The 27,682-nt window shown below is 41.5% G+C and overlaps 1 protein-coding gene and 1 long non-coding RNA gene across 6 annotated transcripts in view; one reads left to right on the top strand and one right to left on the bottom strand.

The window, feature by feature from the left end:
* FHIP2A (FHF complex subunit HOOK interacting protein 2A) overlaps positions 1–19,576 on the bottom strand; it is a 33,917-nt gene extending 14,341 nt beyond the window's left edge. The window contains exons 1-8 of one of the 5 annotated variants that reach the window (XM_040072209.2): positions 19,443–19,576; positions 11,438–11,516; positions 9,381–9,550; positions 7,105–7,209; positions 6,637–6,759; positions 4,132–4,170; positions 2,066–2,359; positions 988–1,184 (exon numbers count right to left, since the gene is read on the bottom strand). In XM_040072209.2, coding sequence (XP_039928143.1) covers positions 988–1,184; positions 2,066–2,359; positions 4,132–4,170; positions 6,637–6,759; positions 7,105–7,209; positions 9,381–9,550; positions 11,438–11,516; positions 19,443–19,487 — 1,052 coding nt within the window. In that variant the 5' untranslated portion in view covers positions 19,488–19,576. Of the gene's footprint in view, positions 1–987; positions 1,185–2,065; positions 2,360–4,131; positions 4,171–6,636; positions 6,760–7,104; positions 7,210–7,637; positions 7,825–7,868; positions 7,889–9,380; positions 9,551–11,437; positions 11,517–19,442 lie in introns of those variants that run through there. The other 4 variants (XM_040072210.2, XM_040072212.2, XM_040072214.2 and 1 more) reach the window with 4 other exon arrangements.
* LOC120756221 (uncharacterized) lies at positions 19,424–22,838 on the top strand. The gene is made up of 3 exons (XR_005702057.1): positions 19,424–19,560; positions 21,566–21,704; positions 22,660–22,838. It is a non-coding gene; the product is annotated as an uncharacterized LOC120756221 (long non-coding RNA).
* The last annotated feature ends 4,844 nt before the right edge of the window (positions 22,839–27,682 follow it).

Here is a 27,682-nt window from a genome sequence, read left to right as displayed (position 1 = left end):
AGAGTGTACAGCACAGGCACTCTGGTTAAGTGTTTCTAGAGTTAGAAGGGAAAATTGATCACCAATTTTGTTCTCCCAGGAAACACAGACCACAGAAAATGAATCAGTAACTCCTGTAGCCACAGAACCATGAAGGCAATTGTTCTTCTCTACTCTGTAAGCTACCTCAGGCAAGTCGACCAAAACCACACAGTGTATACCTGAACTAGACTGTATCTTTCAGAAAGAAACATCTATCTCAATTTAAGGGCTCGAATAACAAACACATCAGTTTCTTTGGTAAAAAAAACCTCCACTGTTTATTTATCCCACAATTTTAAGTTGTGGGTTTTCCCCTTCCAATTTCAAACTCCAACCACCAGAAATTTTGCTAGGCATTTTGCAAATACCTACTTTTGTCTCAGTCCTAACAGATCAGGAGCAATTCATAATAATGAAGGCAGAGTGGGCAAGAGAAATGTTTTAAGAATCTAAATTACAAGCAGTTAGGATAACAAGCATGTATCTTTTGCTTCATGCTGATGACTTATGCAGTAACTCTTTCCTTCTCCTTTTTTGCTGCCAAAATTTTGCAACAACAGCCTGTTAACAAATAGACCCTTCCAGGCCCTTGCAGCAGCTTGCAATGCTCACAGTTTACAGTGAGAAGTTCATGCTTCCTAAATCCTTGACATCTGCATGAGCATATAACCCACACCTGATACTACAGTGACACCACTATAAAATGCTGATGTAATCCAGTGGAAAAACTTGCCCCCTGAGGAATTCCTGCCAGGGACTGGCAGGCAGACCTGGCCCCATGTCAGAAATCACAGGTACACTGGACACCCATGCACCACTGTGCTGCAGCTCTAGCTCAGCTCTGCCATTGAGGTTTCAGCCTGTGTGTGGGGGGAATATTTTATACACATTATCTACCTATCAAATTAATTTCAGGGAGGGGTGTAAAGTCACTTTGATTATTAAATACAAAAATAAAATTCTTACCCCCAGTTAATTGCCTCCACTGTTTCAATGTCTAAGGGATCCAGTGACTGAGGCAAGGCTTTGTAGAGGGTGGCCAGCCTGTCTGTCAACAATTCACATAAACAAGTGCTTTGAGTCAGGCACTTGGCAGCTGCTGGTTCTGGCAAACTCACCAAAAGCATGAGACCTTCACAGGCCTTCACTGCTATCCGGCCGTCCTGGCAGAAGGGCATGGAAGAATTAATCAGAGAGTGAATGAAGGTCACTGGAAATCAAGAAGCAAACACCTCCCAAATAAAACCTCTCCAATTCTCCCAGAGTGACTCAATGCATTCATTTCTGTTGCCTTTTCAGTCATTGACTCTAGTGGATTTGGATGCTACAAAATAATCTCACTGGATTTTGTGTGAAATATAAGAATGCCAGCTGCAACCTTCCAGCTGACAGAACTAGAGCTGTAGGTTAGCTTGAGACCAAGATACTAAATATGTGAACTACTCATGTAACAATAATGAGTTGCAGTGGTAGACTTGGTTTTCTGCTCTCAGCACTGCAGCAGCAATTACAGGCTTATCCAAACCTCTTCATAATTTTCTGAAAGAATCTAAGTCTGAATTTGAGGATTGAGCTGGGTAAGACATACAGCAGGCTTTTTAAAAAGAAAACCCACTCCTAGAGATAGCTCAGTGCCATTACAAAGAGAGTAGGTTTTGTTAAGTCAGAACAATTGAAAGTAGTTTTAAAAACATTCTCTTGTGATGTATTTAACCTTCTGATTATCCTGTGTAGCTTTTCTGTGAAACATACAGCACCCTATACAAGTTTCTTAAAAAAACCCATTTATATTACTATCAACAAGCTTCGTATTATTTTTCTTAAATCGTATTTTTACTTCAATCTGAATTCGCAAAGAAAACCGCCAATTTACAAAAAGTGCCTGCAAAACCCCTCATTTCACTTTTTATAGCTAACATACTGTGTGTTTATTCACTCCCTCTGCCCACTTCACACAGCATCCAACTATTTCGTTCTATCACAAAGAGTGGAAAAAAACCCCAAAACAAACAAACAAAAAAAAACAACAAAAAAACCAACTCACAGGACTTTTAGTGAGGTTTAGTAGAGAATTCACTAAATTATAGTCTTGATTTGGACAAGCACTGGAGGACTCAGGTGATGATGTGACACTGAGCTCATCCAGACTGAAGGAGAGCTCATCTGCCTGTTGTGGGAGCTCACCCTCCCTCTCCATGTGCTCGGCTGCGGCAGCGCCGGGCGTCTCCTCAGGCTGGCCAGGCTGCCCCGTGTCTGTTGTCACGGACTCTTGGTCTTTTATCATGTCTTCTGTGATTACACTTGCTGATCCTTGGAGAGCCATCGCTTTTAACTTACTCTGCAAAGCATTTTTTGGAATTACACAGCTGAAATTACCGTTCATCCTGAAGCAGGAGTTTAGTAAAAGCAATTTTTTTTAACATCAACATTTGAAGCAGTCAAGGCTGGATACAGTAACCATGTAAAACGTAAAGGGCTGTGGGAGCGTGGGTGTTTTATAAACCTAGGACACTTTAAAATCTGCTTAAATTTCTCTTAAGCCTTACACATTTAGCTTCAAGGCTGAATATGCCATTTACAAAAGGATGGCAGCTTTTTCTTTCACTACTGAAGGCACATATTCACTTGATCTGTCCACAATTTGATAGAGGTTTTTAATTCATCTTAGGTGTGGCACCTTTAGGACTTAGCACTTACTATGAAACATTCCATTCTGTGTCAAGGCCTCACATTCGTCTAATGTCTGAAACACAATTTCCAGTTGGAATCACACAAGTAAAGTAATTCTGAAATTCTTGAGATTTTACCTTCAACAGGAAAGGGAAACAAACACCTTTTCTGACAGCACAGTACTCTCAAATTGTGTTTCTCAAGAAGAAAAAATTGAGAAGATTGAATGGACAGAAGATATTAGAAGTTAGCATTGGGCACTGGGTACTCTAAAAGGTCACAGAGAACCTTCCTGGAAGCTCCAAACCATCTCTGCTTTGCCTGAAAAAAGGTAACCCATCTGTCTTCCCATAAATCTGTCTCCAGCACATAAAAAGACATTTAAATTTGCGCTCTGTGATACCATGAAGAAACTCACAGAAAGACAAGAATTCAGCATTCTTCTGGCATAAGCACAGGTGAAGAATTCTTTATTGGAATCATAAATTAGAATGCAGCACAAGACATTTCTTTCAAGTGAGAACTGTAGTGAGATTATAAATCCAAACGGTTCCCTTCTCTATGATAACGGCAAAATTATTACAAATATATCTCAAGCATTAATAATTTAGAAGATTAACCATTTGGGGTTAATGGATTTTAGTACAGACAAACCAGCAGGGACTGAGTACATGACAGTCAGGCAGCAAACTGGAGAGCTGCTGTGAACACTTGCTCGAGTGCCGTGCATCCTTTGTGGGGAATTTGCACTGGGCATTGTGATGCACTCACACAACAAATTCCCTGGAGAAGCAAACCAGTGGTAAAAGCAGCAGACTGCAAACTATAAAATATGGATAATATTTGAATGCAGTAGAGACATACTGCTTCAATATAGTTTGGCTTTTTTGACAGTGTGAAAAGAGCAAGGCTGGCAAAGCAACAAAAAAGGTGTCTGTCTAAAGCGAGTTTGTCTATCACCAGAGCTTCTGCAGTCCTTCAGTATTGTCCCATCTTCCTCATCAATACACAGAAATATCTGAATCACAACACTGACCCTTGCACTTTAAGGTTGGAACAGCATTTCAGTCCTGGACTTTACACTGCTGCTGGCAGCACTCAAGCCACAGGCAGGGTTGTTAAAGGGAAAAGCTTTTTTTTTTTCCCAAAAACTGGGCAATATTCTGTAAAATACTTGTTTCATCTTACAGTGGCTCATTACTTCATGTCTGGATTCTTCTGCCATTTGAAAGGCCATTCTTTACTTAGCTAAGGCAGTGATGAGAGAACTAACATATATAAATGTATAAATGCCCCTAGAAGTGTGTCCATAGCCCATTACTCTTACGTTGGCAGGTGACACAAAGCAGTTTGTACATTGAACAACATACAGGCAGAATCTTTGTGTGTATTTAAGCTTCCTGTTGTTTAATCATGCAGTTCTGCAGCTCAGCTGCTCACCTGCCTCCTGCAAAGGTGCAAAACAGGATCCTGAATGACCTAATAGAAAAGGTTACATAAAACACATATTCAATGCCTTCTAAACAAAGTACTTGTGAATTCAGCATTAACAAAGAGCAGATAATACAAAACCACATTTTGGTATTTTTTTTTTTAATCTCTAAACATCAGTCTTAAAATCTGTGGTGGATGATGCCATGTCTAAATTCTGATATATTTAAAAAGAGTTCTATGAAAACATCAAGTGATAGCACAGCTGATGGGAATCTCTATTTAATTTGTGGTGAGAAATATATTTGTGGTGATAATTCACAGTACTGAAAGAAGAAGTGAATGGTGAAACTACTGTTCGTTTTATAAAATGAAGATACAACTATTTGGATACTATATTAGAACTTTAAGGTCTCAAGAGCAGAAATTGAAGCACAGAGAGTTAAGTGTCCCTTTGCCAGAAACAATCAGTTGCAAGGAGTATCTCAGCTAAGATGGGATAAGGCAAGTTCACCCTAAAATATAACTGAGGCAGAGGTGATAAATAACCATTACAATGTATATCCTTTCTCTCTGCACAAGAACTTGGAAAACTCACTTTAAAAAAAAAGGAATACATTAAAACCAAAATAAAATTAGTATAGGGATCCTAAAGTTTTAAAAGAGTAGAATGAAGTTCTTCAAATTCTTATGTCCACAACAGACATAAGTTGCCCAAGCAATACAGTTATGCCATGTAGGCTTATTGGTTAAACAACATAGCTGAAAGATTCAATCCATATTGATATACATATAAAATTTAAAATATAAATCAGCATTCTATCAACAAACTATCTGGTATGGAATCATAAAAAGGAAGTGAGTTTGTACACACTCAGTTTTTTGTGTTCATAAAATCCCCTATAAACTGATTAGAAACAGTCAAAGAAGAAAGCAAAACTAACAGATACAAACACTCTCTGGAAAGATCCATCTGAATTTCATCTTATAATTGCTGGAGACTGGAGATAGAAATGCCACACAGAAAATTACAGAAACTTACAGAATTTACATAATTCTGTAAATTTACCCTTTCATGCATTTGAAAATGTTCAAGTCACAACAGCACCTCTAAGAGGCCAAATGTGAACAACCAGAATATCTTACTCTAATGAAGCACAACTGCACCCCACATAATTGATCGGGAAACAACCATCACAAGTTGTGAAGACAAATGCTTTAGGCTAGAATAATACTGTGAAGTAACAGGAGCTACAAGAAATGTCTGCCATCTTGCCCGAACTCCACAGCCAGCATTTTATGAAACTAGAGACTGCTCTGAAACTTAGAATCATCTGTTTCTCCATGTCTGTTTTTTATTATTGGAACCTTGCTATTTCGGGGAATAACACTAATAAAGTGGGATAGAACACTTGTGGTTCTCATGACTGGGGTTCTCAGGTTTGATTGCAAGGGCACCATTTAAGAGGCTTAAACCATACAACTTACCAAGTAACACTAAAAGCAATCCTGGTTTAGAATTCTACCATTTTTTTAATGTAATATATGCAGTAGTTTGCTTCTAATGTTTACACATTAACTTTGCAATCCTTATACCATTTCTGCTGCTCGTACAACTACAGTGGATACAATGGCAATCAGAATAATAATTAAGGCAAAAATAAACTCAAGATGGATTCTTTACTACTGACATGCAAATGATAATCACATACTTAATGGAAAATAACATCTTTTTGCAGTTTAGCAGCCTCTGCTGTCACAGAGCTTGTTTGTGGAAAGCTTGTATAATAGTCCTGAAGGAATATTTTTCAGCAAAGTATCATGTACTTAATAGAGACTGTGTCACCATAGGAAACAGCAAAGTGGGAGTAAAAGGCATTTCTAAATGGACTTTTATAAACCAAATTTTTATGCTCCTTCTAAATAAGAAATGAAAGTCAGTCTAGAAACTGTTTATCCTCCCACTCTGATTTCATAATGCCACGTGTTAAAGGAGGCAGTAAAGATGTTTACAGGCTGTCTTACAGAGAGGAGATGGCGCTGTGCTGTAGATTGTGAGCTGGCACTGCAGCTCCAACAGACCTGCCACTACCAAACAAGGACCCAATGCTGCAGAACACTCAGCAACTTGCAAGGTTTCAGTGCCCCCTGCAATCTGTCCCTTGGTCTTCGCTGGGATGACAAAAACAACGCAAGAAGGCCAAGGTCTCCCTCACACAGTGTTCTACGCTGCAATTCCTATCACTACTCTAATGGCACTTTCATTGCAAAGGAAAAGGACCTTGAGCAGGTGTATTTGTGAGCCCTGAATGAAATTCTTGCGAAAATCAGATGTATAAAATCCCTAGGAGGAAAAAAAAAAAAATCCCAACAAGAAAACTTCTAATAGGATGAAAAACAACAGATGGAATGAGAACTAAACTATGAAGCACAATGTGACACCACCAGCTCTCCACTAGATGTTGTATATGACACAGTAAATACAACTGTAAAATTTTGAATTGATTGACTCACCTCAAGGAAGAAGTTGACCAGATATGGATCTTGTTTTAGCTTTGCACATACTATGCAGAGAAACTGAATTTCTTCATTTTCTGTTGGCGTTGCCAGAACCTCACCACACAGTCTGATTAATTTCTGTCACATAAAGTAAACAATTAAAGTTACTGCTTTTTCTAGGAACAGTAGACTGAATTATTTTTCCGTATATACACTACAATTATGTATAAGTATTGACTGGAACATTTGCTCTGGATTTAGACTGCTATGAACAAGTTTTCTTATTATTTATGACTTCCATTGCAGTGGCAGTCCAAGGCTCTAATCTTCAGCACATTAAAAAAACCCCCAATTGATATGACACCCAAGTAATTTCCTTACAAATTCACTTGACAATGGAAGAATTAAAGATAACATTAGCTACAGCAAAATAAAAGAAACTTGTCATGCAAAAATATAGTTTACTTTAAATCTGAACAGTACCTGCACTGGCCTATGCACATTTATGTGGGGAAGAAGAGGTTGCCTTATTCTTCCAAGAAGTTTCGTATAAAAAGCCAGAACTTGCTGTTTCATTCCGGGAGGACACTGAAACAAAAACAGATGAACATCAACAAAAGTACAATAAATGTGGAAAAAAATAGAGATGTAAATTTTTCACTCTGAATGGCTAATTAAATAGCAATAATTTAACCAGAAGTATTTTTTTACAAAGTCATCACTTGTTAACATATTACTTTTATCAATATTAACAGAGATAATAAAACTGTTGCATCTCATTATTGTTTTTCCTTTTGAATTATCCACACTTTCAGTTAATTGCTCTAGGGCAAACTTCCACCAATCTTTCCAGAAAATATTCCATATCATTACAGTGATAAGGGGAAATTAACTTGGAATTAATTTGCTACAGGTCAGATGTCCTCTAAGGTACTTTGCCACAAAATCCAGCACATCAGTGAGGCAGTATGTACAAATACAGATTGATAAACTATACACTATAAAAATCTTAATACCTACAGAACATTTCTTAAAGTCATGAGCAATTAACCTTAGCCAGCTAAAGTGTTTATAAATGCACAGATGGCCCAGGACAAGAGAAAGCTGTTGCTCATCCTGTGCAGAATATAAATCACAAATATCTGTGGAACATGCAGACCCTTGTTCTATCGCCCCTAATGCAACTCATCACATGAAAGAACCTTCCTCTCTCCAGGAGATCAGATGGCTTGTGAGCCTTTACATACCTTTGTTTCTAGCTAAATTGCCCCCAAACTAATGTGTTCTACCACGTTAATAAATGCTGTTAATTTTAATCCACATAATTTCCTTCATCTGGTTCACAGCCTGTCTGAATGCAGCTGAGGTGGCAACAGCCTAACCTGGCTCTCCTTTTTAAGTAATTATCTCTCTATTTTTAACCCCTAATCATTGCTGGGTTGTCAAGCAATCCTTTGAACAGAATGGCAAGATGTGTACCATCAGGGCACACCCACAGTAATGCAGTAAGTGTAACTGACTGCTGTGAAAGGGAACTACTCATTTTGCACCAGATCTCTGCAGCATCTTGCAAGCACTGAACTGTGTGTCTGCTTCAGATGTATCAACTCACAAGTGGCAGAGTGTAAAGACAGGCTGTACAAGAATTGCCTGTACAGACATATTTGTGTGAGTACAGAATGACTTCTCTCAACTCTTAGAAACACACTACTAATTACCCACTTCACATATGTCACCATTTCATCTTGGTTTCTTGACAACATTTAGAGATTACTGAACGAGCTGTATTTCTGAGCAAGTATCTTTAATACAGCAGTGTTGTGGTTTTAAGCCCAGCTGCAGCAGGTATATTAGCCTGACTCTAAGACAGCTGGTACAGTAACAGGTACTGCAGATCTCCGGCCCTTCCAGAGCAAGGGATGTCTCAGGCTCAGCCAGCCACTGTCCTGTGTTGCCTTTTTAGGTAAAATCGATTAAAAACTCATGGAAATGTGTAAAAGATTGACTGAGAAGGAAAGCCTGGAGAGCTCCATTTATCCTTGGAACAGGATAAATGCGTCCCTAACTGCATCTGCGCTGTGATACAAAATGTTTTACCTCAAGGACTGCCAAGCTAATTCACCCCATGATCCACCCAACCCCACACATTTTAGCTCAGAAGTCTGCCAAGAAAGACAAGCAGTAAGAATGGACCAAGACCATGAAGGTAACTTCAATGTGTGCCACAAAGCAGACATGAAGAACCAGACAACACTGCCAAAGCATGAAGGCTGTCTGGGGATCAACTCAAATTAATGCTTTCTGATATCAAAGTCTTTCTGAACAATAGCTCAACATGCTCAGGAATGTTAAACGAAAAATTTCTATTCAACACAGCACTTTTCACCCAAGAATCTCTCAACATTTAACAAAAGACAGAGAGGGATAATACTGTATTGTAGTAGCCAGAAAAACTTCAGACTGAAGAAAGATGTTTCTCCTACTTCTAGTTTCACCATCAGCATTATCAGAGTGGTGAATCTCAGGGCTCTGTCTCAGCCAGGACCTCAGGGGTTGTCTCACCCTGATCACACCTGTAAAACACTGTTATTTGTAATTTGCTGGTAATATGATAATATATCTTATTTATATTTGTAACATAAGCAAGCAGCTCTTTGCTGGAGTTCAGTGTCCCACACTACCACCTACTGTAGAACTTCAGTCTCTATCACAACTAGGAGCTCACACAAGAGGTATCTGTTCTGCTGACAGATACGTACATCAGCTTTTCCTAGTGTGTAAAGGGTCTCCAAAATCTTGTGATGTAGCAAATATTCCATACATGGTCCTGTTTCGCCCGATTCCCTCTCATTTTCTTCTTGAACTAGAATATCCAACATCTGTTCCAGGTGAGAGGGAATGTTGGTATCAGTCACAGGAGCTTTGTCATCTAAATAAAAGAAATAGGCAATTAAGAATGGTTAAAAATTGCCCTCATATTTAAAATCAGTTCCACATTTAAGACTTATAAATAAGACATCCATTTAAAGAACATTAAATACAGAGCAAGTTTTTAACATGTCTTAAAGAAAACTTTCAGAACTGTATCTGAACATGTACACCAGAATATGCATTGGGCAGATATCTGACTTTGCAGTGGGGAAAAGGTGAAGTGCCGAAATTCAAAACATGCATTAATTACACGGTCGAAAAAGGAAAATTTCTATTGCCAGAGATAAGTCAAGGGAGAGAAAGGTAGAACTCTCAGTCTTCTGTTCAGTATGCACCAGATCTTGATAAGTTCCTCTTTGACCCCTTATACAGTATTCTCGAATCTGTGAATGGCCTCTAACATCAGCTTAATTTGCAGCTGATCAGTTCCTTTATAAACCAGATAACTAAATAAATGGCTTTTCTGCTGATAACAACAAAGAAAATTCAAATTCTATGCTGTTTATTCTCCAAAAGCTTTTAAATTTCTCTTTTGTACTTTCTGCAGTGAAATAGAATTCTGCCAAACTTTATGAAGGAAAGGGTAAGATGTTGATTTTATTATATTAAGGTCATGAAACCGCAGTGGATTTATTCTAATTGTATTCACATATTGCAGAACATATCCATGTATGAAGATTTTCCTCTTATTTTTTTCAGCTGAATGCTACTGGAACAACTATCCTAGGGAAATGGTTACTACTGTTTACGCAAGAATCTAAAAATAACTTGTCACTTGCATGCAACTGACAAGAAGATCACACAGGGAAACTGCCATGTCAGAGTGGTTTTGGTCTCTGCCACAACCTCCAGATAGCCTGGAGTGTCTTGCCTGAACTTCCTACAGATAATTCCGCTCCTACTGCAGAGGAGAGAAATATATCCACCAAATGGAAACTTGTTTTTCAAAAGACTTCTGAAACTCTGGGAGAGAGGTCAGCTTTTATTCTGCACCACGTCACTGCAGGTGTCAGTTTTCCCTGCCACCCTGTCATTTCCACCTTTGGAAACATCACATAGTGTTCCAAAAGATGGGTACTGGAACCAAGGGTCACGCTGCAGTTTTGCAAGTAAATATTGATATAAACAAGATCATCAGACACAAACACAGATTCAACAGCTCTTGCAGCAGAAGGTCAGAACTAATATGCCTGAGGAAAGCATGGCAACGTTCATTTTTAAAACATAATTTTTTCATAACTGTGTCCAAAATTAAAAATTGACATGCTGCATAATTGTTGAAAAAAAAAAATCCCAAACCAGGGAAGAGTTTAAAAAAAAAGTAACTACAGTCAAATTTCATCACAATATCCATTTTTAAGAAGAACACTTTAACATCTGAGTTAGGTTTAACAAAATTTGTTATCTATGCTATCAAAATACTTTACACTGAGACAAGACACTAAAGCAAAAATAACTAATACTGAGCACACAGAATCCTTCCGTGTCTGGTAAAATCTATGACCACAAAATTACTTCTGTTAAAATCTTGCAAAGAAAAAGAAAATCCCTGATGCAAAGCAATGAAAATGTTAACAGCAGGGACTGCATTTCTGCAGCTGTCCGTTTAGATTAAACAGAGTATGTGAAGGCAGAAACTGGGTCAGATGTAAAAAGGTGCAGCTCTCTACAGGGTACTCAGGGAACAAGACTTCAATCATTTTTCATGCCTACTTTTATGGGTCGAAGTACGTGATATTTTTAATTACTAGTTATTATTGTTGGTATTTTGATTAAAGACATTACTCATTTTAGTATTTCTTAATCTTTAATTTTTAAAAACACTCAAACTGTGAATTCTAGCTTCCACAATAAAAGACAAACCCAGGGTTCTTTCTTCTTTTACCTGAGGTCTCGATGTAGTAATGGGTGATTGCTTTCCAGTGGTAAACAAAATCTTCTTGTAATGGAAGGGAAGGTGCGAGCTATGGGAAAAAAAACCACAAAAAACAAAAACCAGTCAGAAATGGAATGAACATGCTTGCTCGGAGATTAAATTCAGTTTTATCTTATACTTGGAAGTGCTACAATTGTTACTCTCTGCTCTTTTACCTTTAACAAGGACTACATTCATTATTCATGGCTGAGCCCCATGCCACACTGCCTGCCCTGCAAACATCAGTAATAATGTCTGTGATGTCTCTATCACCAGACAATCCTTTTGAAACGAGAAAAGCAATTGCTCCTACATCAAAGCATCACTAGAAATGTATGTTTGTATTGTTTAGACCACAGTTTTATCCTGTTGAAAAAAATCATGTTCTTTTACATCTGCTCTTGATGCCTTCTTCCTTTTCTGTACACTCTGTTCTCTCTGTCTGCTTCCTTAAAAATACCAATTAGTTGCTTCATCCAGTTTTTGCCATGACTTTTTTCCTATTAGCCACAATTTCTGTTAAATGGTCTTTGTTCAGTTTTTAGTTTGGTGGTTTTTTGTTGTTGTTGTTTTGGGGGGGGGGACTGTTTTTGGTTTTTTGGGGTTTGGTTTTGTTTTGTTTGGCTGGTTTGGGGTTTTGTGCTCATTTTTTGTTTGGTTTGGTTTTTTTGGTTTTTTTTTTTTTTAAGGCCTATATCCAGAGCTTGGCGGGTTGTTCCTTTTTTAAAAAACAAGTATGTTTCTTATTTTATTTCTGCAAGAAAGAAGTTTCCTCTTTCCTGGAGGAGTTTGGGATGGCTGGCTGGGCGTGAGCAGCATCCAGGAATAACATCATGCAAGAAGGAAATGCAGCCCCCACGCAGTCACCACCAGCACTGCTCCTTCCCCACTGAGACACAGGCGGCCTGTGGCCCATGACACCCCAGGCAGCCTGGGAAAAAAGGACCACAATCATTTCACAACCCTGCTCCCCGAAGTGAGAGCTGAGACAAGCACTGAATTTCTGCCCATGAATGCTCTGAGCTAGTAAAATCAGGAAATCTACAGGGAAAACCCCAAACATTCAATAGGTCACATGAGACTCTGTTGTTATTGAAGCCTAATCCTACTTGCTTGAGGCTTTTTTTTTTTGTTTTTTTTTTTGACCATCAAGTTCTCAAGTCATTCTTTTACAGGCCATCCTGGAATAGGGGATTATCACTCGACAGGATGGCAGCAATGAGCCCTGTGTGCAAACAGAAAGAATCCCAAACTGGTGTGTCTGTTTTGGATAGGTAAGGAGTTCAACCATCCTGACAGGATATGCAGCCCAGCCCTTCACAGAATCTCACAGGGGCTGAAGTTGGAAAGGATCTCTGGAGATCACTCAGTTTAGCCCCCTGCCACAGCACGGTCACCCAGAGCTGGCTGCTCAGGAGCATGTCCAGATGGCTTCTGAATATATCAAAGGATGGAGACTCCACAGCCTCTCCAGGAACCTGTGCCAGGGGTCAGTTAACCTCACAGAGAAAGGTTAACTGAAGGAAGTGTTCTCCCCAGGAGCTACAGATACCATATTTGAGACTAGTAACTCTGAACTCCTCCGCCGTCTCCCCACAGGGTCTAAAATGTGTTGTGCTCAGTTCTTGGGCAACCAGGGGCTCAGGGGCACAGGGCTCATATATAGTTTAGTACAGTATAAGCTCATATGGTCTTTACTGGGTGGTGTTGGTTTCTTTGAAAAAGCCCTGGATGTCTTCCACTTTAGTCTTTTCTTTGCCTTGAATTTAATGACACTTAAATTTATCTTGATAAACTTGTAAAGCCCAGCATATGAGGAGCATGCAAGACAAGTGCAATGCTAATTGTTAATGGCCCTTTGCACACAGGACTTTGAAATGCAAGACTCTGGAAAAGCAGTGGTGCTTGGCAACTATCTCGGCTTGCATCCCGGGTGGAAATGAGTCCTTGGAAATGGCAACCAGGAAATCAAACTGACAGCACTTATCCTCTCCCTGCCAGGCTGTGCTCTCACTGAGTCCTGCACGGCTGAGAACCCAGAGCAGCACATCAGCACAGCAGCCACCACAGAGTATCTGAACACCCCACACCGCACAAAACTGGTGTATTTTACTGTGACATTTACTAGGTTATTGAAATTCAGAAGAATAACCAAACAAATTGAAGATTGAGCGTATGATATTGTGTACCGTGCTCTGTGTGTCACACTAGCTGAGCTAGATGTGTAATTAAAGCAATATAATGATAATTTCTGTTAAAAAAAAGGTGTATCAAAACCTCAATGCCAGCTGATGAATAACCCAGAGACAACTTTTGAGGAATACCGGCCTCTCAGACCACTCTATTTCCAAAGTAACACATGATAGATAACATTAAAGATTTATCCTTGGCTGATGTGATTTTCCTCTCCACTTCTTCTCGTCTCATCTGCCTTAAGATGAATTTAGTGCCTCTGAGCAGTGCCAGGAAAAGGATTTCACTTCTTAGCGCTGTCAATAATTTATCCACCATTGGAGAGAACAGGGGATATAGACACTCTCCCTCCCAACAAATGCCTCTAGGGACTCTTCCCAGAGGGGAAAAAATAATTCAGGGACAAGTCCTGCCCTTTCAAATTAAAATACCCAGTGATTTCAGAGTCTGCTCTGATCAGGACTGCAAGCCAGACATAGCAGAGATAACAACAGCATGTGTGTACACCTGGGCAGTGCAGCCTACTGGGAACACACCATCAGCATCGCCACAAACAGGAGATGTAACCACAGCAAGATTGAGATAAGTGTTTACTGATCAAAAAACACAACAAAAATCCACAAGAAGAGCAAGTAAAGAAACAAAAATAAAGCAAAAAAAAAGTCCCAAGCAATCCTCTTAGCTGCTCAGACATGAATTCAAGGTAAAGACCAAGACCAAGATACCAGGTTATATGTATACAAAGCCAAGTATTGGAAAGAATTCGGAAACTGTAACTTGACTGGCATGCTTTAACCCCGCTAGGACAGGTAGTACTAATAAGAGGTTATAGTTTCTATTTTAGGATGAATTATTAGCTATCAGCTGAGATAAAATACATGTTACAGCTGCCAGCCTGAATAACCACTCTATTGTGTAAGTATTCATACTTGTATGGAGATTCCGAAGCAAACCAGAATTCCTTGTGAAAGCCATTAATTCCTGCTCTTTGTCTAATCTGAAGGAGTTACCTTAAAAATGCAGTTATTTCTCACCAATACATCAGCTGGTTAGGGCATGGTGCTAATAACACCAAGGGTTTGATCCCTGTATCAGCCATTCATGTAAGAACCGGACTTGATGGTTCCTGTGGTTCCCTTCCAACACAGAATATACTGTGATTCTGTAATTAATCCCGATGTAATTAAATACGTTCTTAGTGATTCCTAATCTGAAAGTGAAGTTCTCCTCCTCTGGGGAAAATAAAAGCAAGATGATCTTCAAGCGTGCAATGTAGATGTTGGAGTATGAAATAGCTGAAATTCACTGAACACCACTGAGCTGCAGCCCACTGGAACAGGCATTGATTAGCAAGATCTTCCATCTGGCGCCCAGCTCCAACAGTTGGGCTTCCCGGGAGTGAGCTGAACTTAACACACGCTGCCTTATCCTTCTGCTGACAGTATGTAACAAATAATCAAAGCCCACTCCTTTCAGGAAAAGTGCTGTTCTCAGGAGATCAACAGATCTTTGACCAGAACTACAGTCCGCTCATGACAAAGTCTGTCCAAAATACAATTCCACGTCGTTTTCCAAAGCATACAGAATTTGTGTTCAGGCAGGAAAAAAAAAATAACAGAAAGAGCAAAGAAACTCATATATATGCAATATTTAACAGCAATTCTTTTGTGCATTTAAAATTCATTGTTATATTTTTCATGTATGCTTTTCAGAAGTGCAATTCAATACTGGAAAGGATGGAAACATCAGAAGCCGGTAATATGCCTCAATATCTTTAGGGCAAATTCACAAAGGAAAGAGAACATTTAAAAAAAAAAAAAACAACAGGTACTGTCTGGTCAGATGCCAGAATTAAAAAAGAGAGCAGAAACTGGGTCAAAGAGAAAGGAAGGGGAAGTGCATGCACACTGCCCTGACATGGTCACTTGATGTTTTTCTTCAGTCTTACTACTGAACCAGTAGTAGTGAATGGTCTGAGAGAAAATGCGAAAAAGGATTAATGCTTGCAGGTTTATTTGATCTTCAGCTGATGAATGTACAGAGTTTATAATGGCCACTGCTCTCACATATAAAATTAAGACTGCACATGCCTGCAAGTCATGCATTAAATTTTGTCATCTAATTTGTTAATACCAGCACAGCATTAAAACAACAAATAATGTAAGGTCATTACATCAAATCAAGTGGGTTCAAGAGGAATAAATTCTGTTCTAATCAGATAGCCCATGATTTTGGAAAACTGCCTGTACCAAGTGACTTGGTTTCTTTCAAAGCTGAGTTTTGCTTCAAAATATAAACAGAAGCTACATGAAAATAGGGTAATATACCAGTGTCAGAGATACAGTGGAATAACAGGCTGGTAGAGAGAGGGTCTCAAGAATGTGCAGCAGGCACCAAAATCTTCATTCATTCAATTGCATGGTAAAAACATTCCTGTTTGACAGCAAATCACAAAATTCAAGCCAACCAAAATTTTACTTTTCCTGCAAGGTACACAAGGTCAAAAACATCCCTTTGAACTGACTATTAAGTTGAAAAATCCAAAAGCCCTTTGAACGCTGAGTGGCCACTTTCACAGACGAGCTATTTTGTCTAAGGAAACAGGAGTGAAAAGCACAAGATAAGAGAAAAATAAGTCTAACTTGCCGCTTTGTTACTGTACACTACATTTTGTTGTTGCTGACAATGTAGTGCTCATGGACAGCCCTTTGGGATGAAAGGAGATCAGAAATGCAGAGCAAAGAGAAAACATCTTGAGGACAAGCCATATATAAACTGTCACAGATTTAATAATATGAACCCCATGAAGTAACAGCATTTCTATTCTGCCCTGAAGTAACAGAACAAAGACAGCAGTCCTATCCACCATTCTCACTAACATATCCAACACGTCCAATTTGATTTAAGGATGCTCTCTTGGCAGGGTAACAGAGTGGAGCTTGCTCATCTGGATGCTGAAGAGAAATCCAAAAAACCAAAAAGTGTCTAAAATTTTGGCAGGATTGACATAAGATAAGAGGTGGCAAAAAACTAGAATTCAATGGTAATGAAAATCAGGAATATGGTTTCAAACACTTGGGAAATTAAGTCAGAGAAGACTGAAAGTTTTGAGTTATTCAAGCATAATAATAGGATCACAGACAGTTGGAAGGGACCTTAAAAGACCACTTAGTTCCAACCCCACTGCCATGGGTAGGACATATTCTACACGGCTATGTTGTTTTAAGCGCCATCCAGGCTAGTCTTGAACATCACCAAGACCTCTCTGCGAAAAAAAACCTTGGTAAGAAAAAACCTTAGCAAAAAGCAACTGATCCCTTATGTTTGCTTCAAGCACAGTCCTGTCACAAGGGCAGTCAGTTCAAGAGTGACACACTGACAGCAAGTAAAAGGCAAATACTGCCAAGTCTATCAGACTGTCAACCTTTGGAACTCCTCGTCAGAGTTCAGAGGGATGGCGTATTGAGGGTAAGATAACAACGATTATCTAAGAGCATGGGAACTCTTTACTGTTTAAATGCATCTCTCTAGTCTGCAGGCCTGTGGGTCCTGGGGCAGGGCAGGAGCATTATGTAAGTGATGTGCAGGAGAAAGGACAGGGCAGAAGGGCTACCCAAACCTTTCTGATTTAAGGAAATCCAACCACTGAAAGCTAAACCCAAGCTCTTCAAGGGTATTTAAGGGTCCAGCTCAGCTGAAAACTGTACAGTCGTAACTCTACCTGCTCTGGGGTAGGCACCCAAAACTTTTGAGAACTGATACCTTAATTACTAGTATTACTGCTGATATTCAGGGTTAAGGATCCAATTGAGTCTGCCCACATTATACTTACTCCCCAGCAAAAACAGCAAGCAAAAATGATGTTCCAAATTGGTTCTGAAAACAGCAAGCAGCATCAACATGGACTGAGCTAATATTTACTATTTACAACAGTTTTCATTTCCCAACAGCAAACCTAAGCAGACCACATATGTTTACTAGAGGGAGAATGAAACAACTTAAAGCCACATACAGCCCCCAAACTGGTTAAGAAATTACATTTCTCAGTTCTGTCTTTGTGTTAGTGGGTCAAACTCATGAAGTAAAGTATCTTCCTGCTTTTGCAATTCCATGTTTCACTCTTAGTATGTGGTGCTTGGTGTTTGTCACAATCCTGTAAATGCAATAGTGCAGTATTTATCAGGAGATCCACCACAGTGGTGGTAGCAGGATGAGGCAATTCTAAAAGGGACACCAGAGTTGGGCAAGGACAAACAGCATGTTGTTGCACAGCCCTCACTTGCAAAATGATGGTATCAATATGTTTCTATATTTTCATTTGGATTCTCTTAATCAGAAAAGAGCGTCTGGTCCCTACTATCTCTACTTTTGTCCTGTTCCATTCAGCTCATTTGGTTTTTACCATTTTTTACTGTATCTCAAATAAATGCAGTTCTTTTTGTTTATGTCTTTGCACACATCAATAATGTAAACGCTCTCCTAATAATAACAATTAGATCTCTCAAACTGGTAGGCCTGAACGAATATCTTCTCCTCCACTCCTACATCTCTCAGTCATCTACTCTTAGTTCTGTTATTCAAATGTGGCACAGCTCACCACAATAAACTTTCTTTAGTCAGGCAGGCACTAATTTCTGTTTCCTCTCCAACGAAAGCACTGTCTGTTGAAGGCATTCACATGTGGTCAGAATGTTTTCAAGTAGAACATTTAATTATTTAAATTATTTAAAACATTTCTTTCCAAATGCCAATACACCATTAAAAAAGCGAACTAGGAAACTGCAATTAACGAACACATGCTTAACTTCTAAACCTGTAGAAGACTCCTGCAGAACTACAGGCTCATGTAAAGACAGGCATATGCTCAAGTGCAGCATCAAAGCATACATTAATGCACAAAGGCTGCCCCTCGGAAGAGGCAGGATTTGGCACGCAAGCTCTTTTTTCAACCATTTAAACATTTTTTCTTCAGCACTTTCCGCCTTCAGTATTTCACTGACAATTTTTATCAGCTCTTCACACTCAAGTCTCCTGGATGTGCTGGTTTACTGGGATAGGCGCTGAAAGGCAGGGAATTACTACCAAGACCCCGCCTCACTGAAAAGCGAAAAATAAATGGTGCGGCCAGGCAGTGCCGAAGGCGGCCTGCAGCAATGGCAGCCCGAGAACAGGCCCCGTTTCCTCTGCCCAGCACTGCTGTGCGAGTCCCGGCCAGGGAACCTCGCTGCACACACAGCCCCGCGTCCCCCGGCCAACCTGACCCCCACACACAATCACAGAATAAACCAGGGATGAGAAGCGTCGCTTTGAAACTGACAACATCCCGCAGAAGCACCACCACTATTGTCCGGCGGTCACGACTACATGGAAATCCTGTCTCTTTTATTGTCTCGCTGAAACAGCCGGGCAACGGCCGGGTGAGGGCCGAGCCAGGGCTGCCCTCGGGCCGGGCGGTGCCCGGCGGTGACAGCCGGAGGCCGAGCCGGGGCCGCCCGGGCTGCATCCGCTCCCTCCTCCCCCGGCACCCCCGGCTCTCCAGGGCCGCGCTGGGGCGATCCGTTCCCTTCCCGTGCTCCCCCCGGGGCCCGCCCGGGCAGCTCGGCCTCCGCCTCCCCCGCCCGCGGCGGGAGCGGATGCGCGCCCTGCGGGGCCCCGCCGGCGGCAGCGCCGGGGGGCAGCGGGGAACGGGCGCCGGGCCCGGGCCGAGCCCCCGCCCCGCGCTCGGCGCTAGGCCCGGATCGCATCCCCGGCGCGGCGTGGCCGGGCCCGCCGGCGGCCTTACCGCCTCCACGGCGTGCTGCAGGATGGAGGTGAACTTGGAGAACATCCTGTCCCGCGATTGCAGCAGCCGCTGCCGGGAGGACCTCGAGAACTCCTCGATCCGCCGCCGCCGCTCCAGGGTGAGGGCTGCATACGGGGGCCTGGCCGCGGGGATCGGGCGGGCGGGCGCCGGCGCTGCCTCTCGTTCCCCGGCGGACACCGTGGCACTGACACCGCCGGCTGCGCGGCGGCGGCTGCCGAGGCTCCGGGTGTCCTGCAGGGGCCGCCACCCCCTGCACGCAGCTTGGCCCGGCTCTGCCCGCCCCGATCCGCTCCGCTCCGCTCCGCCCGGCCGGGCGCTTGTGCCTGCCCCGGGGTGCGGGCGGGGCGGGACGCGGGGAGCGCGCGGCGCTGCCGGGCTGCCCTGAACCGGCCCTCGCTTCCGCAGGCAACTCCCGGGCAGGAAAGTGAATCACAGTCGCAGAATCATTTAGATTGGAAAGACCTCTGAGATCATCGAGTTCAGCCTACGACCGTACACCACCATGTCAACTATGACACTGAGTGCCATGTCCAGTTTTTCCTTAAGCACCTCCAGCATGCTGACTCCGCCACCTCCCGGGGTAGCCCATTCCAATGTCTAATCGCCCTCTGTGTGAAGAAATTCTTCCTAATGGCTAACCCAAACCTCCCCTGGCACAGCTTAAAATCGTGTCATCTTCTGCTGCTGGTTGCCTGGGAGCGGATTCTGACCCCCCCTGGCTACAACCTTCTGCCAGGGAGTTACAGAGGATGGTAAGGTTCTCCCTGTGCCTCCTGTTCTGCAGGCTAAAGCAGCTCCCTTAGCCACTCCTGACAGGACATGTGCTCCAGACCCTTCGCCAGGTTCTTTGCCCTTCTCTGGACTAATCCCAGCACCTCAGTGTCCTTCCTGGATTGAGGAACCCAGCACCCGACACGGCACTGGAGGTGTTACCTCACTAGTACTCAGCGCGGGAGGACTTCCCTGCTCCTGCTGGCCATGCTATTCCTGAGACAGGCCAGGATGCCATTGGCCTTCTTGCCCACCTGGGCACACACTGTCTCGGGTGAGGGGAAGGGAAGCCCACCGCAGTCCCTGTGCCCAGAGGCTGCCATCAGACTTACACAATGGTCTCTGGGGTCCCTCAGAATTGTGAGGGTGGGGAGATGGCTGTCTCCACCCTCCCGCCTGCGTGGCATGGATACGGAACAACCCTGGCATTTATGGCAAAAGGCTAAGATTGCTGTCTGCTGAGACATTTTGGGTCTGTTGTCATCCACAGGGACGATGAGATCCTCAAGGAAATAACTCTTCATGAAGCAGTATAAAGGTGATGAGCTCAAAAAGTCAGTGATAAGTTGTGGAATCGCCATCCCTGAAAGTGTTCAAAAATGAGTGGACGTGGCACTTGGCGATATGGTTTAGTGGGCATGGTGGCATTAGGTCAAAGCTTGGACTTGACAGTCTGAAAGGTCTTTTCCAAATGTAAATCATCCTATCTTGTTGCTGCTGAGTGAGAGACTGTGGCGTGGATGGCATGGTCCTTTCAGGGTACCACAGATGAGAGGGCTTGGGGCAATGTGCACGTTGTCCATTTCAGTTTGTTTGCTTGGTAAGTTTTTTCCACACTGAGAGAAGGAGACAAAGAGAGCTTTATTTCACCGCTGAATCAAATACTTCAGAGAAAATGATCATCCCTCCCATTTTACAGTGCCACAGGACAAGCAGAGGTAAAGTGGCGTGAGCAGAAGTTATAGATGTAGCTGGCAAGCAGTATGATGTTTTGGGAAAATGTTTGGACACTTGTCAAGAAGAGGATTGCTTTGGCACTGGGTAGCAGAATGAAATGTTGGGAAGGTGATAGACCAGTGTGGGAAAGGGAGGAGACCCTTTAGTACCGAATGAAGGAAAGCTTCCCCATTAATTTTTGGAGGGGAATGAACAGCAGCTTCCTCATATGCTAGGAGCATGCAGAGAGAGATGAATCAAAAGACAGGACAAAACTACTATTTAACTGCTGTTCTTTAAATTGTGTTATCTGGGACATCTGTGACGATGCTGTGATGAAGTCTTACTAATGATTCTGCTGTACTGATTGCTGTTACTACCCCTGTGCTTTGCAGGCATGGAAAGCTGCAGCCCAAATACTCCATGGAAGTAAATACTAGTTGTACGTGGACACCTTTGTTGCAGTTGTTAAAGAGCAGATCTATTTTCTTCTTAAAATCCACAGGTCCCAATATGTCAATATCAATTTAAAAGGTAATTATGTTGGGTTTTTAAAAATCTGCCCATTCTCTATTTCTCAACTTATATTCTATAGATGTTCATAGGAAATGTAAATTTTTTATGTGGGTAGCTATATGATGAAACATCTCTCTGTTCAGGTGATTATTAACTGGACAGGAGCTGCATTTGGAAGTTGCCTGCATATCCGTGTCTAAGAGAACGTGGTCATTTAAGATGCTTTTGCAATCTGGTTTTTTCCTGCAAAAATGTCTTTTAAATGTGCTTGGGCTTTCCCATCTCCAAGCAGCAGAATGAATAAAGAGACAGTAAGATATCATGAACATATAAAAGGAGACAGTTTTATAACTGTGAGAGTATTCCTGATCGTACTTAACAATTTATGAAATTATAAATCATAGAATCACAGATGGTGAGGTAAAGCTTTTGTAATGCTTAAGGGCCTTTTATTATTCTAAGAGTGACTGATGTATATAAACACATTATTATTTAAACAGAACAGTTCATTGTGGTTGAAATTAAGATTTTTGTTGTAAAAGTGATTTCTCATTAAGACTTCTCAATGTGAAATGCCTTGAAGTAAAGTAAAGTAAAAAAAAAAAAAAAAAAAGGAAATATTACATGTAAATTATTTTTCCTAAGCCTACTAAATTAATTGAATCTCTGCATATAACTCTGAATTTACCAACCAATAGATTGGGCTTGAATTTGTAGCCATAGTGCAGAATCCAGTCTTTGGTGCTTATATGTCTTGCAATTTGTAGATACATTTTTTTAATGATCTTTTAAAGCAGTCTCTAGTTTCTCAACCCTATGTATGCATGTCTCACTGCTGGGAATATTGGATAAATACTGGCAAACCAGTAGTAATGCAAATCACTGACAACAATGGAAAAATCATTTCACCAGTGTCAGTGCAGAAGAACTCAGCTGAGGTTACATTTTGTTTGGATTCTTCTTGTTCTTTTAGGGATGATTCAATTGGAGATGATGCAGTTATGGATGGGCTGCCAATGTCATGTCATGTGCAACAATGTATCTTCACCTGCTCATGCTTGATGTTGTTTCCACTGAAATAAACACAAGTACTACTACCTATTTTAGTACCCTTGAGAGCCCAGTTCTGCTGACTTGGGGTTGATTTTTTTTTTTTTTTTTTGGCAAGGTAGGTTTTTTTTTTTTTTTTTTTTTTTGAAAAGTACATGCAGTGAGTTAGTGTTTTGCTTGAGTAGGGGAAGTGAAAGTGTGAAAGTGAGGCTGTTCTAATTGATAGAGCTTTTGAGAACTTTCTTCTTTCTTACAAATTAATGAAATTGTCTAGATTAAATCAATTTAGATGGTGTGTGACTGTGAGATAATGTGCTGGCCTTTCTATCTGAAAATCTCTCTGCTGTTTGGATTGATGGCACCAGGCCAGTGTCTAATGGATGCATTTGTCTACATTACAGAAGAAATTCCTGCAGTCTGGACATTTGTTTCAGAGAGAGCCTGAAGATTTGATGAATTTTTTACCCTAGATGAAAATGTTCCTGTTAGCGCTGTGCCAAATATCTGTTGATGGTCTGTGCGGGATTTTATTGTATTTGTAATAATCAGATTGACACCTGTGTTTTCAGTGACTGCTTGGATGAAATAAAGAATGAAGTTTTAGTGGTTCAGCATGATCTCTGCTTTTGAGGAGGGCTATATTCTACATAATTTTCAGACCTTTCTGATGCTGAGCTTTACTACAGAAAGCAAGCATGCTGCACATCTCACACTGAAGAGCATGCAGTGGAATCGAAGCAATTTTCTGTCATGAATTTTCTGGTTCTGTTCTCTCAGCTGCGTACATCACCTCCCTCCTTGCTGATTCGCTAGCAGCTCCATGTAATCAGCCTATGCAGTATTTCATAAATCCCATTTTCAGGCACTTCCTGGCCTGTGCATTCTGTTCCACATCTGCACATCTGCTCTTTCTGTGGAGACATTAATTTGTCTTCTGCTGGGTTACAAATTCCCAGTCGTTCATCTATTGTCTGAGTGCTTACCTGTCGCATCTGCAAGAGCCTCCTGACACCAGCACTCCTTGCTACCGTGGAGGACACAGCACTGGGCAGATATTGCCTGCCCAGCAGCTCTTCCCTGTTTGTGCTTCAGTTACACTCCCCACCACCCAGCTTTAATGGCTTGTAAAGGAGACCACAAGGAGGTCAGAAGTACAATGCTGTCAGTAAAATGAGACATTTCTTTTCCAGTCACATCATGTTTTCCTCAAATATTCCCGTTCCACTGGAAGCATTAAAATCCACGCTGTCCTCTATAAGTAAATATATGCATGTTCTGCCATCCAGTATCTGCAAGTGCTAGCATATCATAAATTACTGAAAGCAGATAAAATACACTCAGATGTGATCAGTTAGAGTGTAGCCAATTTTACTGCAGTCTGCAGGCTGGCAGGAGCACAAGGATACTTTTTCTTGTGGTAGTGGAAGCTGAAGCAAGGAGATTAAAGATAAACTACTGGGTTTATGCTATATTGCAACTGTAATGAATTCAAGGGTCTGAATGTGGTGTAAATAAACAGAAAACTGGATTTTGCCCTAAAATACTGGGGAAAAAAATATTGAGTGGTCTATCTCATATAAATTTGTTCCCTCAATTTTTCATCTGAGTACTTGCAGAGAGGAAAATCTGGAAATGAGAATCTGTGTGTATTTCTGGGGAGCATTTATGTGCTTAGCCTTGACCCTACTAAGAGATTTCTGTGTCAATTTCAGATCAGCTCTGACTGCATTGTTTGTTTTCTAATGCGTAATAAGATTTCATTGTTACTTACATCTTTGGATAAAGGACTATAATCTGTTGATCCCTAAAATGTCATCAGATAATCTCTTTAATCATAAGCAAAAGCTGATCTTGATAGTCCATATGAGTTATGCAAATTAAATCAGGCGCATTATTACCCTGCGAGTATAGAAGCTTTCGGCAGAGCTGTCTTTCTCATTAGTCCACAATTAAAAGTAGGTTTTTATCAGACTTTAAATTCGCATATCTTTGTCCTGAGGTGTATTTGAAATCTCTCGTGGAGCCTGACATGGAATTTTGGCACTGCAAAACATCTTAATTTTGAAGCAAGCGTCTTAAATACTTATGATCCACTCGGTAGTGGCTTCGCGATTAACTTCAAATTATTGATAGCACAATTATCTAGGCAGGCCCAAACTCTAGTGGCACAAGAGTTTCACGAGAGAATTCCAGCGGCGTTCCTTCCCCGGGCGTTACCCCGGGAGCGGCCGCCGCCTCCCGCCACTTCCAGCTCTGGGCAGCAGAGGGCGCAGCTGACCGGGCTTCGCCTCTGGCGCGAAAGGAGAATTCCGGGCGAATCCCTCGCAGTAATTTTTTCGGGAAAAAATATCCCTGTGTATCCCGTTCAGAAGGAATAGGTATGCCAGCTAGTAATGCCGCCTCTGGGCTTAACTGCTGCCTGTTACTTGGCTTGTAAAAGCTTTGGTTGCTGCACCTGACAGCCCATCGTCTTAGCAGTCCGCTTGTCCTGCTTGGATAAGATAATGTTATTTGAAGCTACAGGGCTGGTTTGAGTTTACAAAGACATTGACTAACCCCTATGGCTCTCACATCTCACGTGATACTTGCATCATCTTTATTGCACCTAAGCTTCAATGAATTTAAGAAGGGTCCTGTATTTAAAGAAGGTCCTTCTTGACATCTAACTGAATTCTCCTGTGGTTTCCACAGAGGGGGAAGTGACCGTGAATATCACCATTGCATTATTTTACCTGTGGGTGGGAGTAGAGGGAGAACCTGAACACTTCCTGTTAGAATTTCATGTTCAGAAGCTATACTCTGAGCCAAATTCCATTTCCAGAAAAAGTCTGTATGGCTCAATCCCTTGTAATTTCTTTCTGAGTCATCAGCCCCGTAGGAACGAGCGTCTGTACTTGGATGAAGACTTTAAGGAACTGAGCTGGAGGCACAACTGACAATGCGCATAGAAAATGAAGTCTGTAGTAGACCCAGCATCATGTAGGAATATTTCTGTTGCTCATCCCTCTTCTCTTGCCTCAGGCTGCTTTGGACTAGTTTGGCATTCAGGCCTCATGCTGTGAAATGCTGAAGTAAGCAGACCTGTGTCTGTAATGCAGCTAATATAAAGAAACCAGTTCCTGATTAGATCTTGGAGTGGTGCTGTAATACGCTGTACTTTATTCCTGCCTGGCAGCTCATGTGCCAAATGAAGTATTTCCAGGCATTTGGTTTCTCTGGTTTTATGTTCAGAAGCTATTATCCTCTGGCTCTCCCAGGAATTCCCAGGTGGTGTAGCTTGAGCTGTTGTTTGTACCTGGGGTGCTGGACTGCTGCATCAGACACCTGCAGTCTGCATTTCCTTCTTCCTCTCCAGCAGCAGCAGCCAGGCAGCAGAGAGCTAATTGCTATATTGGCATTACGTGTACATCATAAATCAAAATGCTGTGTTCAGATGTAGAAATCCTGTACTCACAATAATCCATTTCTGTGTGGTGTTGCAAAACAATTTGTCCCAGATCCAGATCCCAGCCCGCAGAGGGCAGCCTGACCCCGTGTTTTATTCCAGTGATGTGCTTAACTTGGGAATTCAGTCATCTGCTGGCATCTCTATCGGCGTGACTTGCTGTGGAATAAACAACTGAATGTTGTGGAGAGCTGGCATCAGTTTTAAGCTCAAACAGATTCAAAAGTGAACTAAAAAAAAAAGAAAGCGTGACCGAATTAAACCTTCTGGTTTTGTTTTTTTTTTTAACACATTGAGAGAAAAATATTGCATGAGGAAACTCATCTAGATCTGAGCTTTAAATACATTACATGCATAACAGATAGATTTATTGGTATATATCAATGGGGAAGAGAAAGAAAATACCCAGAACCTGTGTGCATGAACATATTGGGCAAGACTAACAGGAAAAGTGGTTTTCTTTTTTTCCAAATATTTTAGGAATCTTTCAGGATTTGAGTTTATTGTTGCCATGACTCTAGACTTGTGCTTTTGGCTGGATGGCCTATGTTCTTTCCCAAGTGTGTCCTGAGTCCCTGTGACGCAGCCATCACAATTTCCAGGAGATTTTTGTCTAGGAGGGTGTGTCTACATGCAGGCATTTGCCTTGGCTATAAAATTGATCAGGGCCAGGTCAGGTACCAGGGGCTGATATCTTGACTTAGTACGACAAGGAACAAAGCATTCAGTTCCTGAAAAAAGCCAGTACTTTGTGCTCTCAAATCAAATTTCATCCACCAGCTAATTAAGGAATGATCTGGATATGCTCTGAAGGAAGGCCTGTCCAATTCCGTATTTCTCAGCCAGAGGGCCCTGCAATACAGAGCTCAGGATAGAAGATACGTATAAAGAAAATAGCATGTGAGAAATTAAGACAGTGATGTGTGAATTCCAGGAGAACAGGGAGAAACCTAAGTATCTCTTATGATCAGACATCAAATTACACACTGAGATACTCTCATGATGATTTAGATAGTTAATTTTTTTTGGCCCCAGACTTTCTACCCCACACAACAGCCTGGCTGTTCACAGCAGAATGTAATGTATACATTTCTCAACATTTGGCTCATTGTAATTGCAACCACAGGTGTATTTTCCCTTCTGATTCACCAAACTTTTGCTGTGTATAGCAGTGCTGAGAGATTTTGACTCTAACTTATTCAGAATATTCTTTGCTATTCTTGCCATGTTATTCATAAACATCTTTGGTAAAGTGAACTTTGACCGAGGAAATGCCTGCCATGTTTTGCACGATGTAAAAAATACTCTATGGAAAAACACACATTTAACCAATTCTAACTGCATAATTTAATTCAGGGTAAAAGGGTAAAGCAGGGCACACAGCAAGATAATGCCTTTCCTTGATGCAGCTCTGAAATGTATAGAAATAGCAACAAAGGCAGTTTGTGGGATTGCCTCTCTCTCCTGAAGGCAACCACTGATGCAAGGTGCTCCATCATAG

This window comes from Hirundo rustica, chromosome 8 (genome assembly GCF_015227805.2).
Source record: "Hirundo rustica isolate bHirRus1 chromosome 8, bHirRus1.pri.v3, whole genome shotgun sequence".
Classification (NCBI taxonomy): Eukaryota; Metazoa; Chordata; class Aves; order Passeriformes; family Hirundinidae; genus Hirundo; species Hirundo rustica.
The sequence above is the reverse complement of the archived record's forward strand: the minus strand, read 5'-3'. Positions and strand labels throughout refer to the sequence as shown.